At 41.3% G+C, this 15,242-nt stretch overlaps 1 protein-coding gene across 6 annotated transcripts in view; it reads right to left on the bottom strand.

The window, feature by feature from the left end:
• LOC132825897 (receptor-type tyrosine-protein phosphatase alpha-like) overlaps window positions 1–15,242 on the bottom strand; it is a 298,285-nt gene that overhangs the window by 55,294 nt on the left and 227,749 nt on the right. For all 6 annotated transcript variants that reach the window (XM_060841716.1, XM_060841555.1, XM_060841887.1 and 3 more), the window contains one exon: window positions 2,543–2,678. In XM_060841716.1, coding sequence (XP_060697699.1) covers window positions 2,543–2,678 — 136 coding nt within the window. The remainder of the gene's footprint in view (window positions 1–2,542; window positions 2,679–15,242) is intronic.

Raw genomic sequence — 15,242 nt, 5'->3', positions numbered from 1 at the left:
TTTTGATGAGAAGCTCTTCTGTTCTTGTCATCCAAGGCTCCTTAATCTTACCCCTTTTTGCCTGTCTCAGAAGAACAAATTTGTGCATCACTTGCAATACCTACTCCTTAAACTGTTTCCACATGTCTGTTGTGCCCTTTCTGTGGAACAATTGCTCCCAATCTGTACTTCCCAACTCCTGTCTGATAGCATCATAATTTCCTTTTCTCCAATTAAATATCTTCCCTCGGTAACTGCTCCTTTCCCTTTCCAAGGCTATGGTAAATGTGAGGCAGTTGTGGTCACTGTCACCATAGTGTTCTCCCACTGCGAGATCTGACACCTGTCCTGGCTCATTGCCGAGCACCAAATCCAAAATGGCCTCTCTCCTCATCAGCCTGTCTACATACTGAGTAAGGAAACCCTCCTGAACACCTGACAAGAACGGCTCCATCCAAACCATCTGCACCAAGAAGGTTCCAGTCAATATTAGGAAAGCTGAAGTCACCCATAACAACAAACCTGTTAGAATTGCATTTTTCTGAAGTTTCCTGGCCTATGAGTTATTCAATCTACTGTTATTAGAGAGTCTGTAGAAACCCCCTAATGAGATGGCTGCTCCTTTGCTGTTCCTAACTTCCACCCATACCGACTCAGTAGACAAACCTTCCTCAACAACCTTCGTTTCTGCAGCTGTGATGCACTCTCTGATTAGCAATGCAACATTCCCTCCTCTTTTTCCACCCTCCCTGTTCTTTTTAAATGTTCTAAACCCTGGAACATCTAGCAACCATTCCTGCCCCTGTGAAACACATGTCTCCGTTACGGCCACAACATGCTAGTCCCAAGTACCGATCCATGCTCTAAGTTTATCGCTCTTATTTCTGACACTCCTTGCGTTAAAGCAGACACATTTGAACCGATGCCTTTGTTTCATCACCTGATAAACCTTCCCAATAGATTCACTGCATCCTGTCACTGCTCCATCTATAACTACTCCCCTCTCAGATATTTAGCTCTGGTTCCCATCCTCTTGCCAAACTAGTTTAAACTCTCCTTAAACTTGTACCTAATGGATCACAAGGATCAGGGCTGGGCCATAATTACTTACAAAATATATTAACGACTTAGATGGTAGAAGTGAATGTATCATTAAGTATTGAGGATGACTCAAAGAAACTCCAGAGGAAGATCGATAATATTAGGCAAGTGGGAAAACTTTGGGAGTTGGAATATTATGAGGGGAAATGTGAGGATACACACTTTGGCAGTAAGTTTTGAAAAGCTGAATATTATTTAATTGGGGAAAGATTGCAGCAAGGGATTTGTGCACCTTTGCGCAAGACTCACAAAACGCAAGTATCCAAATTCGGCAAGTAACATGGAAAGCAAATAGAACAATGGCCTTTATTTCAAAGTGAACGTGGCATAAAAATAGGGAGTTCTTGCTAACATTATATATGGCACTAGTTATACCACAGCCGAAATATTGTCAAGAGGTTAGTCCATTTACCTAAGGAAAGATATACTGGCATTGGAGGCTGTCCAGAGAAGGTTGACTCGGCTATTTTGGGTATAGACAGATTTTTTTGATGAGGAGAGGTTGAGTAGGGGCACGTACTCATTGGAAACATAGGAAAAAGAGAGTATGTTTTCATTGAAACATTTTCATTGAAGCACGGTGGGGTAAATGTGTACCTCCTGTGGGAGAGTCCCAGACTAAATGGTATATCTTAAAATAAAAGGTTGTGCATCTAAGACAAAGATGAGAAGATTTTTTTTCACTGAGAGTACAGAACCTATGGAATTCTTTTGTATTCATTTATAGAATACGGGCATCACTTTGCCAGCACTTGCTGCCCATTTCACAACAGAGATATTTCGTGGCTAGGTTGTTCAAGACTGAGATAGAATTATAATCAGAAAGGGAATCAAGGGTTTGGGGGAAAAGGTAGGAAAATCAGAATTATCACTACAACCGTGATCTCACTGAATGACAGAGCTGACTGAACGAGCCAAATTCCTGTACCTCCTCTTTGTTAATTTTTTAGTATCCATCACATCCCATTTCCCTTATTGCAAGGCATACTTTTTGTAACACCACCAAAGTTTTTTCAGGGTTACCACTGACCAGAATGTTAATGAATGACCTATATAAATACATGTCTGCAAAAACATGACCACAAGGCTGAGAAATCTGAGGTGCACAGCTCCCCTTGTGCTTTGTCTGCCATCTACAAAACACAAGTCAAGAACCTGACTGAATACTCTTTACTTGCCTGGATGAGTGTCACTTTAACAACACTCAAGAAGCTCACCAGCACCCAGAAGAAAGCAACTGCTTAATCCGGGCCATATCTGTCACTTGGAACATTCACTCCCTCTACCACCAACATACACTGCTACCAGTGTATATCATAAAAAAGATGCACTACAGCAACTCACTAAAGCTCAGTCGACAACACTTCCCCAAATTTGCAAGCGCTGTTGACTAGCAGGAGAAGAGCAGCAAAAAGGAAGAGAACACACTATCTATGTTATTATAGAAATACCTCACACTTACATCTGTCTGCACCATTTGACATCGCTGAGCTCGAATCCGTGACACAAATCCAAACACGTCCACTTTCCTTTCTGCATGCATCATGTCCAGCATGGCATCAATGACAATGAAAGTGCCTGTACGTCCAACACCAGCACTGAAAATTACAAAAAAAAACATTAAGTTGGAAAATTATGCAAAGGAGTGATTTTTATGAAAAATTTTGCAGATGTTATCAGTGCAGAACTCAACAGCCATCTCCTGGAGTGCAGGCTTGCTAAGCAAATTCAAACAGCAGCGAAGAGTGGCACTGAACTGAACTCACGTCAAATATCGGACAACCTGGGTAAAGATAGCACATTTCCCTTTATTTAACCAGTTTCTTTTTGGAGAAAGTCATGACAATTTGTACAGATCTAGTCTTTTCTCGAAAAGCCAAATTTTTAAAAAATTCAATTCAAATTCTTAACAGCCATGGAAGTATCTGAATTATTTCTCTCAACATTCTTTGTCTAGACATCAAAATGGTTATTCCATTGCAGAACTATACCCAGAATCTGACGTGATCTACCTTGTAGATTATAATTTCAATAGTTAATGATTTTCTCTGGGAGCAAACAACATGTTTGGCATTAGTTCAGGTGTCATTCTGAAGCTGGCAAAGACTTGCTGGTATGAATGAATATTGATTCTACAAAGGTGACTGTACTCTTTCATGAGCAAGAGAATTGATGTTTCAGGAATAGGCCATTCATCATCACCTCATTTTTAAGTATGCTTGGTGCTGCTCCTGACATGCCCTCTTGCACACTTCATTGAAACAGGGTGAACCCCTGCCTTGACGGCAATGGTAGAGTGGGGCATATGCCAAGCCCCGAGGCTGCAGATTGTTTTGGAGTATGTTTCAGTTGTTGCTAATGGCCATAGAGTCTCATGGACGCACAGTCGAGTTGCTATATCTTTTCGAACTCTGTCCCATTTAGCACAGTGATGCCATGTGACTTCATGATGTTATGTGACTTCACTGAGGACTTCCAGGGCAACTTCCTCCGACTGTATAGCATTGTGCTATCAGCTCTGCTGGGTCTGTCCTGCTTTGCGATAGGATATATCTCGGAATGGTGATGGTGGTTTCTAAGACATTGTCTATCAGATATGATTCCATGAATATGACTGTCATGCTTTTACTTGACTAGTCTGACAGACAGCCCTCCCAATAAACATAGGCACTAGCCTCTAGTTATTAGTTTGGAGGACTTTTTAGGATGATAGGGCAATTTCTGCCATTATCATTTCTGGTGCCTATGTCAATACCAGGTGATGCTGATGACATCAAGTTTCATTTCTTTTTTTGAGACTTTCTAGCAATTGTCACAACCGAGTGACTAGACTATTTTAGAGGGCAACTAAGAATCAAACACATTAAGAATCTAGTCACATGAAGACTAGACCAGGTAAATGTTCAGCAAAGACAATACACAGATAGTCCATGTAGGGAAGGGGTGTAATAGACTTTGTATTTGGGAATGAGCCTGGCCAGGTGACTGAAGTTTCAGTGTGGGAGTATTTTGGGCACAGTGATCATATGGATAAACATAAGACTGGTCTTCAGGAGAAAATGCTAAACTGTGGGTAGGCTAATTACAACAGTCATGGGTAAGAACTGGAGAAATTAGTTTGGGGGATGTTGTTAGAAGGTAAATCCATATCTGACATGTCAGAATCTTTTAAAGGCCATTTGATCAGAGTTCAGAATCAGCAAGTTCCTGTGAGGATGGGATACAAGATTTGGGATACAAGAAATATTGACAGTTTAAATCAAAATGACAAAGAAACCATATGAAAGAATTAGGAAAGTGAAATCAGACAAGTTTCTTGAGTATAATGAAAGTAGGGAAGCACTTAAACAAGGAATTGTGAGGGCAAAAAGACAAAATGAAATTAAGGAGATTCCTGATGCATTTTTAAAAAAAAACGTATATTAGAAGCAAGATGGTAGCTGGGGAAAGGGTAGGCCCACTAAAGGTCAAATATGGAAATTTATGCTGGAGCCAGAAGAAGTGGGTGAGATCTTTAATGAATACTTTGTATTGGTATTCACTGAGCAGGGGGAAATGGCTGATGCTAAAATTAGGGATAGGTATGTTGGTATGCTACGGCATGTCAATATAAAGAAGGTGGTTGTAGTGATTGCAACAAGGTCAGCCAGGTGAACTTCATAGAATATGAGGTCCTGATTAAGGTTGTTAACCTGGTCCAATCAGGGACCCCGGCTGATGGATTAGAGCAGGAGTGTCAGAGGTTCTGTTTACTCTGAAAACTGGCTCTGAGGATGCCGGAGCAGTGTTAAATACTAAGCATGTGTAAATAAAGGGTGACTGAGTTCGGGTAAGCATTTCTGGCATCTTTCATTATTTGGGGAACAAGACTCTTTTAATCCTGCTGTTAAAGGCTGGGCTAAGTATGTGGAAAAATATGTTATTTGTTTCAAGCAAATGACATTGGGGCAATGAGTAATTTTCCTGACAGCTTGTGAATCCACAACCTTTTTGGTTATTAGGAGTCTAACGTTTCCTGAGGCACCAGATAGAAAATGTTTCAAGAGCTGATGGACTTAGTTAAGCAATATTATGATCCCAAGTATTCTCTAACTCTGAGACGCTATCGGTTTTACTCAGCAGTTTGAGGACCAGGGGAATCTGAGTCAGGACTTTTGATGAGATTAAGACAACTGGCAGAGGCATATGACTTTGGTTTAACCCTGAATAAGACGCTGAGAGACTGTTTGTTTGGTATGTGGAATTAATGATGAAGTGCCTACTAGCTGAAGCCCAACCAGACTTCAAACAGGCACTACAACTGGCTTTGTCACTAGAAAATGTGGCAAAGGGAGCATATGAGTTACAGATTATGCTGATGGAAGTGGACATCTTCGCCAGACCAACTGAGTTTTGGGATACCGCTTGAGAAACGGCAACTACATAGCCTCATTCAGGATATATCCTGAAGGGAGGGACTGTAGACTGTAGCAAAATTCCCAAATTAAAATCAAGCCTTGGCCAAATGGTTAACATTTTCTCAAGGATCTGGGCCAGCAAGCCATTCTAGTTGCTTCTGGTATGTGCACTCAAAACAGCAAAAAAATCTCAATAGGCCTGAAGTAAGTAAGAGAACTCATGGGCTGTAATCCAAGAGAGTGCACACCCTGGAAAGTCCACCTACATTTGCCTTGGAAAAGTTAAATTGTTTAGCATGATCAAAATCAGAACCAATCTTCCATGTAAAAATGGGCAGTCTGAAAGCATTTCCTGCAGAAAACAAAACATGATTTGATTATCACATCATCCTTCATGTAGCTACACTAATAGCTCCAACTAATGGGGAGAGGACTCCGCACCAAGCTAAATCTGATCTTTCCAAAAATTGGGGCGAGGGTGAAACAGCATCAGGAATGCCAGTGCCAGACACAAGATTCCTCGAAGTGAGAGAGACAGTTTACTTTAGGAGATGAAGTTTGGTGCCAAAACCACAAAAAAAAGCCCTGCATGTGGAAGAGACATGGTCAATGTGAAGTGAAGTCTTGAGATATACAAAGTTTGGGTAGGTAAGGTGGTCTTGAACAAGCAGATGGACCACATGAAAGCTGCAAAGTCGCAAACCATGCAGGAGCAAAACATACCCAGCCCATCAGAACAGTTGGAAAGGCTGCAGGAACCTATCGGTTCACCCACTCCATCTAGCATCGAAGAAACCTCAGAGTCTGAGACTGACATGGCAGATGTCACAGACTTAATGTCTTTACTGCCTGTACAAGAGGAAAAATTTCTTTCAAGTCGCTCAGAGTGCAAGAGGCAGGCTATGGTTCAGTACAGGTTGCCTGGATCAGAAGCTGAGTCAGAGTCAGCAAAACGCGCCAGGAGAGGCTACAAGAAAAATAACTTCCTGGACTTAGAGGGAAAAGGATGTAGTGATTGTAACGAGGTCAACCAGGTGCATCTCATAGAATGCATTCCCTAAGTGCATCTGTTAACCTAGTCTAATCAGGGAGCCCTAGCTGACAGGTATATACAGGATTGTCAGATGTTGTGTTCACTCAGAGCTGGCTCTGAGGGAGCTGAATCAGTGTCAAGTATTATGCATGTGTAAATAAAGGGAGACTTGGTGACAGGATACCAGCCTCCAAGGAATTATTTCAGAGATTGTGTTGGGTACCTTAAAAAACATTGAGATATTTAAGACCCCAGGGCCTGATGGATCTATCCCAGGCCACTGAGGGAGGCAAGGGAAGAAGTTAATGGGACCTTAACAGAGATCTTTGTACCTTCTGTAGCCACAGACAAGGTTCCAGAAGATTGAAGAATAGCCAATGTTCTTCCTCTATTCAAAAGGGCAATAGGGATAATCTAGGAAACTATGAGCTGGTGAACCTAACGTCAGTGGTAGGAAAATTATCGGAGAAGATTCTTAAGGACAGGATTTACTCAAGTTTGGAAAAGAATGGACTTCTCAGGGATAGTCTGCATGGCGTTACATGGGCAAGTTTTTGTCTCTTAGCGATTTTGAGTTTTTTTGAGCAAGTGACAAAGATTGAAGAGGACAGGCATGTTGTCTACATGGACTTTACTGCAGCATTTGACATGATCCCTCATTGTAGGCTGGTCCAGGAAATTATGTCAGATGGGATCCATGGTAATTTAATTAGTTGAATGTAAAACTGGCTTAGTCATTGCGACAGAGGGTAGTTGTGAAGTGCTGTTTTTCTGACTGTAGGTCTGTGATCAGTGGTGGATCAGTGCAAGGATTAGTGCCAGGACACCTGTTCTTTTGCAATACATAAATGATTTGGATAAAAACATAGGTGGTCTGATTAGTAAGTTTGCAGACAACATGAAAACTGAAGGTGTTGTGCATAGTGAGGACAGCTGTCAAATCATATAGCAAGATCAGTTGCAAAGTTGGGTGAAGAATCGACAGATGTGAGGTGATGAATTCTGGAAAGTCAAATGCAAGAAGAAAGTATAAGTAAATGGCAGGACCCTAAGGTGCATTGATATATGTCAGGATTTTGGGATGCAAGTCCATAGCTCCGTGGAAGTGGCAATCAAATGGATAATGTTGCAAAGAAGGCACATGTTAGTCAGGGCATTGAGTATAAAAGTTGGCAAGTCATGTTACAGCTGTATAAAGCTTTAGTTAGGCCGCTTTGGAGACCTGTGTCTCGTTCCGGTCACCACACAAGAGAAGAAGGTTGTGGATGTTTTGGAGATGGTATAGAAGAGGTTTATCAGGATGTTGCCCAGAATGAAGTGCATTAGCTATAAGCAGAAGTTTGACAAACTTGGATTGTTTTCGTTTGAGTGCTGAAGGCTGAGGGACAGTCTGATAGAAATACATAAAATTATGAGAGACATGGATGTGGTAGATTGTGGGAGTCCTGTTGCCAGGGTGAGATCAGATAGGGGCACACGTTTAAAGTGAGGGGAAAAATTTAAAGTTGTGCGAGGCAAGGTTTTCACAGTGTGTGGTAGGTGCCTGGAATGTTACTACCAGAGGAGGTGGTAGACCCAAATATGGTCGCAACATTTAAGAGGCATTTAGACAGTCAAATGAAAAGGCAAGGAATAGAGGGATACAGACCATGTGCAGGTTGGTGGAATTGGTTTAGAATGGCATTATAGTTGCTGCAGACATGGTGGGTCACTTTCCTGTGCTATATTCTATGAAAGGTCATTATTGAACCAGATGCTTGATTTTGAAGATTGAGAATAGTTTTAAGGTCATCTCTAAACTCTTAATTTTAATTATTTAATGAGTGGAATTTCAATTATCTACCACTGTGATGGGTTTTGAATCCGAGACCCCAGAACATCACCTTGGTATCTGGATTAATAGCCTGGAATGATAGCATAGCAATAATCTCCCCCTATACTGAAGTGTAACCGAAGAGAAAGGACACAATCAGACATGTATCTATTAGGAGGGGAGATTATTCTTTGTTAACATAGTGGGTATTGTGGAAGAACTTTCAGGATACGGGGAAATGGATAGATTGAAATGTTCAACGTGACAAATTCTGATCATGGAATCTAAATGATGATGAAGGCATAATGATAAATGGTGGAGTAAAGTGAGGAAGGATTCAAAAGGCCATGATTATAAAACCAAAATTCAGAGAATAGGGGAAGACTCTGGCTGGACAGACGACAGAAAAGGAATCTATGGAAGATTTAAACACAAGGATTTTGTGTGAAATTGACACATTGGGGTAACTAAAGACAATTTAAGTCAACAAGAACAAGATATATCAGTGAACACGATAAAGAGGGAGAGAAGGATTTGAATTTATATAGCTCTTCGTAACACATCTGAAATCTCGAAGTGCTGTACGGCCAAACTGTTTTAGAAAAGTAATCATTGCTGTAATGTAGATTGTAGGGAGTTATATTTTAATTAACTCAAACTTTACACAGGTTGGAAACACACTTTGTCCAAGGAATATAGCTGTGGTTGACATAGGTCAGTCACCTCAGGAACAAAGAACAGGAGCAGGCAATTCATCCATCAAGCCTGCCCCACCATTCAAAATAAATGTCTGATCGAACAGTTATAGGCGGCAAGGTGGATCAGTGGTTAGTACTGCTGCCTCACAGTGCCAGGGACCTGGCTTCAATTCTAGCGTCAGGTGATTGTCTGTGTGGAATTTGCACATTCGCCCAGTGTCTATGTGGGGTTCTGCCCACAGTCCAAAGATATGTAGATTAGGTGAATTGGCCAAACTAAATTGCACATAGTGTTCAGGGATGTTTAGGTTGGGTGCAGTGGTCGGGGAAATGTTGAGTAATAGGATAGAGGAATGGGTCTGGGTGGGAGACTCTTTGATGTTCACAACCATCCAAGTAAAAATAATTCTGATCTCAGACTGAAGTGGCAGCCCTCTTAGTTTGAAATTATGCTCATGGCTCTCCACTTCCTAACCATAGAAAACATAGATCCTATATTTACCTTGCTTATCCCTTTAACTTGTTTGCACATTTCAATTCAATCATCTCATTCCTCAAAATTCTAGAGAATTCAGATCCAGTTTGCCCAGTACCTCTTTGAGGACAGTTCCATCATTCTAGGAACAAGTCTGCTGAACCTTCGTTGTGCTTCCAGTGAACCTCTGCTGTGCTTCCTCCATGGGAATAACATTTTTTTCAGAGGTAAGATGACAAAACGTGCACACACTACTCCACATATGGTCCAATCAAACTCCAATACAACCAAAACAAGAATTCATTTCTCATATGCTCAAATTTTTTTTAATGTATTTGTGTGATGTGGGCATCGTTGGCTGGGAAGCATTTATTGCCCAATCCTAATTGTCCTTAGGGTGCTGGTGAGTTGTCTTTTTGAATTGCTACAATCCATGGCTGTACATAAAATACATTCATTTCCAGGATATTGACCCAATGACAGTGGAGGAACACTTATCCTAGTCAGGATAGAGAGTGGCTTGGAGGGGAACTTGCAAGTGGCAGTGCTCCCACTTATCTGCTGCCCTTGTTCTTCTAGATGTATGTCGTTGGAGATTTGGAACGTGCTATTTGAGAATCTTTGGTGAATTTCTGCAGAGCATCATGTAGATAATACAACCTACTGCTACTGTTAATTAGTGTTGGAGGGAGTGGATGTTTGTGGATATGGTGCCAATCAAATAGACTGCTTTGTCTTGAAAAGGTATCAAGTTTCTTGTGTTGTTGGAACTGCATCTTTCCAGACAAATGGGGTTTATTCCATCACATTCCTGATCTGTGCCTCAGATGATGGACAGGCTTTGGAGAGACACTGGTAAGTTATTCGCTGCAGTATTCCTAGCCTCTGACGTGCTCCTGTAGCCACTGTGTTTGTTTGGCGAGTCCAACTGGATTTTTGGTCCATGGTAACCTCCAGGATTTTGACAGTGGGGAGTCATTTCTGGTAACACTATTGAATGTCAAAGGGCTGTGGTTAGATTTTTCTCTTATTGGTGATAGCCTTTGCCTGACATTTGTGTGGTGTGAATGCTACTTGCCACATGGTCAGCCCAAACCTGGATATTGTTGAAGTCTTGTTGCATTTTGTTATGAAGGCATAGGCATGTACTGTACCTTTAAGAGAATGTGAAAGCTGGCAAGGATTTAATAAGCACAGTGTGTGCCCAAAAAGTTTAAAAATATGTTTGGCTGTGAAACAAACAGATCAAGCGGAGTTGCTATAGTACACGACAAATTCAAATTTGGCCAGTTTAAATTATGCCCTAGGATGCCAAAATACAATCAAATTTGATTTTTACTGTTTTGACAATATCAAATCAATGAGACAATCTAATGTTTTGTGGTATAAAAATCAGGCATTGTGAACAGTTAGCCAGAACGGCAAAGAACACCAGCAAAAAGAGATGGCCGCGGAATCGCTCGCCAAAAGTACCTGTTCATAGAAATCTCTGCAGAAGACTAACAAAAGACCCAAAAAATCTGGCTTTGAAATTTGAATTTTTTGTAAAACGTAATCGAAGGGTTTTATCAGATAAGTATACTGTTGTAGAGTGGGAGGTAGTTAAATCAATAAGACAAAGCTGTTGTTTGATGTTTTTTTCTTAGAGTTAAAGAATAAATAGTTAATATTTCTTAAATAGTGGGATTTGGTAGTTTCTTGTCACTCATACTTTACAGATTATGAGGCAATGTGAACTTTTCTGTGTGTCTGGTTTAAATTAGCAGAGGAGTTTATCCCATGTTGTAACACTTTGGGAGCTCCCAGTCAATGATTTGGACAGGTTTAGACAGATCCAGGCTATAATTTGGACAGATTCGGGGCATTAAAAAAGCCCAGTAGATTTAAACACTTGCAGGTTAGTGTCCTAGGTCTTTAAATAAAACGCGGAGAGAATTTGTTTAATTTCGGTTACTTGTGGTTGGCTAAAGTAAAAGTGAGAGAAATAGGCTCTTAAAATTGTTGAAGAGGTTCTGAGGTTTGAAAATGATACCCAAATTTGCCAAGAACGTTTATAAAGAAAAGACCACACTCTTAGAATTGGCAAAGAGGTTAGAATTGGGTTTAACAAAGGACAAAAGTAAAGCGGAACTTGTAAGGGAATTACTCAAACACTTAGGTGTCAGAGAAACAGACAAGTGCAGTAGAGGTTGAAAACCTTAAATTACAATTGAGGAAAATGGTGTTAGAAGATAAACAAAGAGAAAGAGAGGCAAGAGATAAAGGGGGAAGAGAGAGGAGGGAGGGAAAAGAAAAAAAAGACGCAAGGTTCTTAGCTGAGCAAACAGAGAGAGGGAGAAGAAAGAGAAAGAGAAAAAGAGAGAATTTGAATTGAGAAGTTGCGACTTAGTCAGCAAAGTCAAGTTAACAGGATGGAGATTTAAAGAGAAGGTAATGACATATACAAATACTACAAAACTCTACCACATTTTGATGAGAAAGATGAAGCCTTCTTTATTTCATTTGAAAAATTGGCTAGGCAGATGGAGTGGTCGGAGGACTTGGGGGTCAGACTAGTTCAGACTAAACTGGTAAGCAGATGAAGGGTTTTTGCCTGAAATGTCGATTTTCCTGCTCCTCAGATGCTGCCTGACCTGCTGTGCTTTTCCAGCACTACACTCTTGATTCTAACTCTGTACCAGGTGAAAGTGAGGACTGCAGATGCTGGAGATTAATGAGGTATTTGCTGTGCTGTCAGATGAGGGGTCAAGAGATTATGAAAAGGTCAACAGGCTATTTTAAATGCTTACGAATTGGTACCAGAATCATAAAGAACCAGGTAAGACTTATGTGGAGTTTGAACAAATTAAATATAGTCATTTTGATAGATGGGTGCGGGCCTTAAAAATAGATAGACCTATGAGGCTTTAAGAGAGATTATTTTGCTGGTGGAATTTAAAAATTCATTTTTAAATGAATAGAAAGTTCAGGAAGGGAAAAGACCAGCAGAGTTAGCAGATGAATACACATTGGTGCATAAGACAGGCTTCCGGCACGAATTTCATCGTGTGAGGGAAAGAAGTTTGGAGAAGGGAAGATCCTGCACTACAAAACAAAGAGTAGAGAACACTGGTAAATGTTTACCACAAGTTAAAAAAGAAGCCCAAGAGGGTGGAAAGGAGATGAAAGGCCTCGGGTGTTTCCACTGTGGTAAAGTGAGACACGTAAATTCACAGTGCTGGTCGTTAAAGAAAGGCACTGTGGTAAAAGATATGATAAAAGAAGCTAAGCCAGTGGCATTAGTGAAAGGAGTAAAGGAAACGCCATGAAAACTCAAGGAACTGCATAGAGTGTAGAGTCTAGGCAGGGTCTGGGTATGGAGTTAGTGCCTGACCTCTGTAAAGAATTCGCCTGTACGTAAACGTTTCTCAGAAAGAACAGGGGGAGAAGGGCAAGAAGTCATAATTTTGAGATGCAGGATCTAACCAGTCTCTAATGGTAAGAGATGAATGAATTTGCACTCTTCCTGACCTGTTACCAAAGGAGTGGTAATTTGTTGGATAGATGAACAGAAATTTTGTGTTCCCCTATGTAAGGTCAGGTTGGAGTGCCAACTCAAGATTGGGAAGTAACAGTGAGAGTGATTGACAGAGTGTCAGTTCCAGGAATACAGTTTGTTCTTGGGAATGACTTAGCAGGGTCCAAGGTGGGAGTGACGCCTCTTGTGGAGAAGCTCAAGGACGACCAGGAAACTGACGAGCTAAAAGAAAAATATCCTGGTATTTTCCCAGACTGTGTAGTAACAAGATCCCACACGATTTGGATGTGAAAATAGGAGGTATAGTTAGTCAGAAGGTTACCTCATTATAATGGGACCTTGATCAGATGGACCATGGGCTGAGGAGTGGCAGATTAAATTTAATTTAGATAAATGTGATGTGCTGCATTTTGGAAGAGCAAAACGAAGCAGGACCTATACACAATGGTAAGATTCTGGATCAGTGGTGCTGGAAGAGCACAGCAGTTCAGGCAGCAACCAAAGTGCTGCGAAATCGACATTTCGGGCAAAAGGGCTTTTGCCCGAATCGTCGATTTCGCTGCACTTTGGATGCTGCCTGAACTGCTGTGCTCTTCCAGCACCACTGATCCAGAATCTGGTTTCCAGCATCTGCAGTCATTATTTCTACCTACTTAATGGTAAGATCCTGAGGAGTGTTGCTGAACAGAGACACCTTGGAGTGCAGGTTCACAGAGTCACAGTAGATAGGATAGTGAAAAAGGCATTTGGTATGCATTCCTTTATTGCTCAAAGTATTCAGTACAGGAGTTGGGAGGTCACGCTGTGGCTTTCCAGGACGTTGGTTAAGGCACTTTTGGAATATTGCATGCAATTCTGATCTCTTTCCTATTGTAAGAACATTGTTAAACCTAAAAGGGGTCAGAAAAGATTTACAAGGATGTTGCCAGGTTTGGAGGATCTGAGCTATAGGGAGAGGATGAATAGGCTGGGGGTGTTTTCCCTGGAGTTTCAGAGGCTAGAGGGGTGGCCTTATACAGGTTTATAAAATCATGTGGGGCATGGATAGGGTAAATAGACAAAATCTTTTCTCTGGGGTGGCTGTGTCCAGAATAAGAGGGCATAGGTTTACAGTGAGAGGGGAAAGGTACAAAAGGGACCTAATGGGCAACTTTTTCACATAGAGGGTGGTATGCGTATGGAATGAGCTGCCAGAGGAAGTGGTGGAGGCTGGTACAATTGCAACCTTTCAAAGGCATGTGGATGGGTATACAAATAGGAAGCGTTTTGAGGGACATGGCCAAGTGCTGACAAATGGGACTAGATTATGTTGGGATATCTGGTCGGCATGGACGAGTTGTACCAAAAGGCCTGTTTCCGTACATCTCTATGACCCTATCATAAGTCACAGAACAAAGAAAAAAACTAAAGAGAAAGATGAAGTAGTTGAGGTTCGGTTAGCTGACACCCTATTTGATGTAATAGTGCAGGAAAAACCTGAACAGGCACAGGGTCAGACAGAGGTGTTTAGTCCTGAAAGGCTAATGGATTTGCAACAGAAAGATGAGACCATAAAGGATATAAATGTTGATTCATACTCTGAAAAGGAGGCAGATAATATTTCTGAGGGTTATTATCTGAAAGATCAAATCCTAAGACGGAAATGGAGACCACGATATATTAGTGCAGAGGAGAAATGGGCCGAAGTGCACCAGATTGTGTTGCCGGTAGCACACAGACAGGAAGTGTTACGGGGTAGCACATGAACCATCTGTAGGAGGTCACATGGGGCAGGAGACTCAGGTTAAAGTTCAAAACCATTTCCTTTGGCCCAGAATGCACAAGGAAGTGGTTAACGTTTGCCGTAGGTGTCAAAAATGCCAAATGGTAGGTAAGCTACAGGCAAAAATAAATCCAGCACTTTTGTTGCCAATTCCCACATTAGAAGAACCTTTCATGCGGATTAGAATTGTGTAGGGCTCCTCCCGAGAACTAAAAGTGGGAACCAGTACTTGCTGACCATAATGGGTGTGTCTACCAGATTTCTGGAGGCAATTGCATTATGGAGTCTTGAAGCAAAAAGGATGGTTGAGGAATTGGTAAATTTCTTCACACGGTAAAGGTTACCCAGAGAGATTGAGTCAGACCAAGGATCTAAATTTGCTGCTAGGCTGTTTAAGGAAGTAACGGATAGCTTAGGTATACAGCACTTTAAATGAGTGTCAGCCTGAATCCCAGCTTTAGAAAGGT

Source organism: Hemiscyllium ocellatum, chromosome 1, assembly GCF_020745735.1.
Source record: "Hemiscyllium ocellatum isolate sHemOce1 chromosome 1, sHemOce1.pat.X.cur, whole genome shotgun sequence".
In the NCBI taxonomy this organism is placed as follows: domain Eukaryota; kingdom Metazoa; phylum Chordata; class Chondrichthyes; order Orectolobiformes; family Hemiscylliidae; genus Hemiscyllium; species Hemiscyllium ocellatum.
The sequence above is the reverse complement of the archived record's forward strand: the minus strand, read 5'-3'. Positions and strand labels throughout refer to the sequence as shown.